The sequence below is a fragment of the Perca fluviatilis genome, chromosome 16 (assembly GCF_010015445.1).
Source record: "Perca fluviatilis chromosome 16, GENO_Pfluv_1.0, whole genome shotgun sequence".
NCBI lineage: Eukaryota > Metazoa > Chordata > Actinopteri > Perciformes > Percidae > Perca > Perca fluviatilis.
Genome location: NC_053127.1, coordinates 1,220,982 through 1,225,949, shown reverse-complemented (window position 1 = coordinate 1,225,949; position 4,968 = coordinate 1,220,982). Strand labels below are relative to the sequence as shown.

Genomic DNA, 4,968 nt, shown 5'->3' with positions numbered 1-4,968 from the left:
ACGCAACGCAACGCAACGCAACGCAACGCAACACAACACAACGCAACACAACACAACACAACACAACACAACACAACACAATACACGAATACAACACAACGCAACGCAACGCAACGCAACACAACGCAACGCAACGCAACGCAACGCAACGCAACACAACGCAACACAACGCAACGCAACGCAACACAACACAACACAACACAACACAACACAACACAACGCAACACAACACAACACAACGCAACACAACGCAACACAACACAACACAACACAACACTGAGTCTTTACACGTTAGAAAAGAGAGAAAGCAACATTAATGCTAAGGGGTTAAAATAAATGTATATTCATATTCTGACTCCACAATCTGTTTGACTTCTCCACAACAAACGGTGAGACACACAACACTGTCACACAGTCTTTACCTTACTTAGTATCATGAAGATATGAAGGACATACACTACATGAACAGAGGAAAGAAGCCTCAAATGGTCATTCAGGGAATTTAAAATACACAAACAGAAACAAAGAAGAAATCCAAACTTTGATTTCTTTCTTATCAATTCATCTGTAATTCTTTGTGTCTCTCTCTGTGTCTCTCTCTCTCTCTGTACTCTGTCTCTCTGTCTCTCTCTCTCTCTTTCTCTGTCTCTCTGTGTCTCTGTCTCTATCTCTCTGTCTCTATCTCTCTCTGTCTCTGTCTCTGTCTCTGTCTCTGTCTCTCTCTCTGTGTCTCTGTGTGCTCTCTCTCTCTGTCTCTGTGTGTCTCTCTCTCTCTGTGTCTCTGTGTCTCTGTGTGTCTCTCTCTCTCTGTCTCTGTGTCTCTGTAGTGTTTTCTGATGTCTCAGTGCTGGGTCGTCCTCTCACCTGGATCCTGCTCGTCACTCTCATCGTCTCCATAGTAACACAGGTGAGCTGTGAGCATCATTTCATCCTCCTCTTATTCTCCGACCCAGTCTGTCCTTTTGTCTTTCTCCCGTTTTAACCCAACAGTGAGATTACTGTCCTCGGCGTCCACAGCTTCATCAGCCACTTTATAAATACATGTTTTGGTGAGCAAGTAGATTCCCAGTATCCATTTAACTTTTACTGAAGGGACATTATCACCTGTGTGTGTCTGTGTGTGTGTGTGTGTGTGTGTGTGTGTGTGTGTGTGTGTGTGTGTGTGTGTGTGTGTGTGTGTGTGTGTGTGTGTGTGTGTGTCTCTAAAAAACTCAACCCCCCCTCTTACCCCCCCCTCCCCCCCCCCCCCCTCCCCCCTCCCCCCCCCCTCTGTGTGTGTGTGTGTGTGTGTGTGTGTGTGTGTGTGTGTGTGTTTGTGTTTTTTTTTTTTTTTATTAGAATACAATAACTTTTTAAACTCCTCTTCCACTTCCTTCCGCTTTTCGCGTTTTTGCCCACTTACCAAACCACCTCCGTGGTGCTGCTCACCTCCGTGGTCCTCTTCCAGGAGTGGAACAACATGTCGGTCCCCGACGTGGTCGCCGCGCTGGCCTCCTTCCTGGTCATCGTGGTGGGCGTGGCCATGCTGCAACTCTTCAGAGACCTACAGGTACGTTTGTCACCTGAAGGCCAAAGCCTCTGGACTTTTCACCGTAAAATGCCTTTTATCTGGAGCGTACGTATCGAATACAGCCACAGAATGCGCCAAAAGTTGACATATAGGGGGCAAAAAACATCAAAAAGTTGACAGAAAATGTCAAAACTGACAAAAAGTGACAAAAAGTAACAAAAAGCGACAAAACGTTGACAAAAAGTGACAAAAAGTTGACAGAAAATGACAAAGTGACAAAAGTGACAAAAAGTAACAAAAAGTAACAAAAAGCGAGAAAACGTTGACAAAAAGCGACAAAAAGTGACATAAAGTTGACAGAAAATGACAAAAAGTGACAAAAAGTGACAAAAAGTAACAAAACATTGACAAAAAGCGACAAAAAAAAGCAAAAGGGGACAAAAAGCCCAATATTTAGCCGAAGCCCAATCCTGGTTTCGGTGCATCCCTGGTTAGAGGCTGAAAGCAGCAGAGTGGAGGCTGTCGTGTTTAGTTTTTGGTGTTGAGACGCCACGATCTGATACCAGAATGAAACTGGTGTGTTTCAGGTGACGTTGAAGCAGCTGACCAATCAGCTGGCTCCACGGGTGGAGCAGGAGGGGCTTCCCAAGGTTCCAGCCAATGGACACGCGGCAGGAAGGAAAGAGGACAAATACACACTGGTGGACAACATGGTGATAGAAAGTCTGCCTCCGATGAGAGAGGAAGGGCCCAGAGTCTTCATCATCAGCTGAGAGAGAGATGAAGTCTTCATCATCAGCTGAGACCTTTTTAATCACCTTTTCCTGAGTTTTTTTTGCCTTTTTCTAAAGTTTTTGTCGTATTTTCCTCATCATCAGCTGAGAGAGGAAGGACACAGGTTTTTAATTTCCCAGAAATGTGAACTTTTCAATGTTTTTGCCGCTTATTTCTGGCGTTTTTTATGCCTTTTATTCTGAGGGTTTAGTTCAACCAGACTCCATGTACATAATCAGGACTTTTAGCGTGTATAGAGCCAGCATATCTCCACCAGACTCCATGTAAATAATCAGGACTTTTAGTGTGTATAGAGCCAGCATATCTCCACCAGACTCCATGTAAATAATCAGGACTTTTAGTGTGTATAGAGCCAGCATATCTCCACCAGACTCCATGTAAAAAAGAAACATGGACAAATAGGGTCCAGGGTGTAAAATACTAGAGTTACCCTTTAATAAGCGTCTTTTATAATACAGTATTTTAGATGTAATCCAGGATTTAAAGGCTGAAACCCCAAACCAACAGCGTTAATCCAGCTGATCATCATGTGACTTCCAGCCCCTGTAAACTGAACAGAGATCAGTTTAAATAAATAATGTGAGGTCACCTGCAGCGTAACCCGAGAGCAGACGCACCTTAAATATATATTTCATAAGTTTGATTTATTCATCACGTCTCTCCGATGGAAGTTATTCTGAACTCATCGCACAGTTTAACCCTCAGAGGGTCTTCTTAAATTCATGTTTTTAGGGTGTGTGTGTGTGTGTGTGTCTCTGTGTGTGTGTGTGTGTGTGTGTGTGTGTGTGTGTGTGTGTGTGTGTCTGTGCGTGTGTGTGTGTGTGTATGTATGACTGTGCATGTGTGTGTCTGTGTGTGTGTGTGTGTGTGTGTGTGTGTGTGTGTGTGTGTGTGTGTGTGTGTGTGTGTGACTCTCTGTGTGTGTGTGTGTGTCTGTCTGTGTGTGTGTGTGTGTGTGTGTGTGAGTTTATCAGCTCTGAAGTGTGTTGTTACTGAAGGATTTGATGAAGTTATTACAGACAGACAGACATCAGGCTGTAAATGTGTAAACTGTGAATATAAAACACCAAACTAATTTTGCAAAAAGACAGAAAACTGATCTGCAAATGCACAAATAAGTTTCACAAATAAATAAACTATCTGTAACTACGTTACGTACATTTATAAATATATGAAAAACATGTCACGTTTGTGAACATCTTGCTAACGTTTACAAGTTCCAAACAGACATCTGGGAATCTAAAAGGCATTTGTTTGGAGACTGAAGTGAGGCTGTGAAATTAATCAAATATTAAAGGTGCCCTATGAGTTCCTGCATGGTTTCACTAATATTAAAGGTGCACTATGAGTTCCTGCATGGTTTCACTAATATTAAAGGTGCACTATGAGTTCCTGCATGGTTTCACTAATATTAAAGGTGCACTATGAGTTCCTGCATGGTTTCACTAATATTAAAGGTGCACTATGAGTTCCTGCATGGTTTCACTAATATTAAAGGTGCACTATGAGTTCCTGCATGGTTTCACTAATATTAAAGGTGCACTATGAGTTCCTGCATGGTTTCACTAATATTAAAGGTGCACTATGAGTTCCTGCATGGTTTCACTAATATTAAAGGTGCTCTATGAGTTCCTGCATGGTCTCACTAATATTAAAGGTGCACTATGAGTCCCTGCATGGTCTCACTAATATTAAAGGTGCACTATGAGTTCCTGCATGGTCTCACTAATATTAAAGGTGCACTATGAGTTCCTGCATGGTTTCACTAATATTAAAGGTGCCCTATGAGTTCCTGCATGGTTTCACTAATATTAAAGGTGCTCTATGAGTCCCTGCATGGTCTCACTAATATTAAAGGTGCACTATGAGTTCCTGCATGGTCTCACTAATATTAAAGGTGCACTATGAGTTCCTGCATGGTTTCACTAATATTAAAGGTGCTCTATGAGTTCCTGCATGGTTTCACTAATATTAAAGGTGCTCTATGAGTTCCTGCATGGTTTCACTAATATTAAAGGTGCACTATGAGTTCCTGCATGGTCTCAGCGCAATTAAATTTTTGTCTCAAATGGTAGTCATCTCTCCTTGATCCGCTAGCTGCCTGGCCCCTGAACACACCGTGAAAAAGCCCGGTCTCAGGAGACAACACAGGGCTCGTAAGCGTCAAACAGACACTAGGGGCACAGGCTGTGCACCAAAATACAACAACCAACATTCCAGCCAATCACCGACAAGATGGTTAGGGGAGGGGGTGGTTTACGGAAACATGGGGGGAGGGGTGAGCTTGCTCTGTTTTGTTTGGTATTTACTTTGAATGTCAACAGAAGTGAGGTCATGAAGGGACTCAGAGGGCACCTTTAAAGTGATTTTGGCTCATGTGCACCGGCCCAGTGTGATGGATTAAAAGGCTGATTTTGCTCGTTAGGTTTAGCAGTAAAGGCTAGTTTAGTCTGGTGTTGGGAATGAAGAGTATGAGGGGGAATGTCTCAGTCGAAGGTGTTTTAACTGTTGATTTGTTTCACTGTTTCTTTTTTTAACTTCAATAAATGCAACAACTTTCTAAATCTCAACAAGTAATCTTGTTACATAATACTCATTGCAATACTGACCTAAATAAATGTGATTATATGATTTTTTATTTATAATCCAGCAGTATATCGTAC

The 4,968-nt window shown here is 42.4% G+C and overlaps 1 protein-coding gene across 1 annotated transcript in view; it reads left to right on the top strand.

The window, feature by feature from the left end:
- The window catches only part of nipal4 (NIPA like domain containing 4), a 20,317-nt gene extending 17,215 nt beyond the window's left edge, over positions 1 to 3,102 (top strand). The window contains exons 8-10 of the mRNA XM_039777785.1: positions 828 to 923; positions 1,350 to 1,549; positions 2,098 to 3,102. Of these exons, the coding sequence (XP_039633719.1) occupies positions 828 to 923; positions 1,350 to 1,549; positions 2,098 to 2,283 (482 nt within the window). The 3' untranslated portion in view covers positions 2,284 to 3,102. The remainder of the gene's footprint in view (positions 1 to 827; positions 924 to 1,349; positions 1,550 to 2,097) is intronic.
- Positions 3,103 to 4,968: the final 1,866 nt, after the last annotated feature.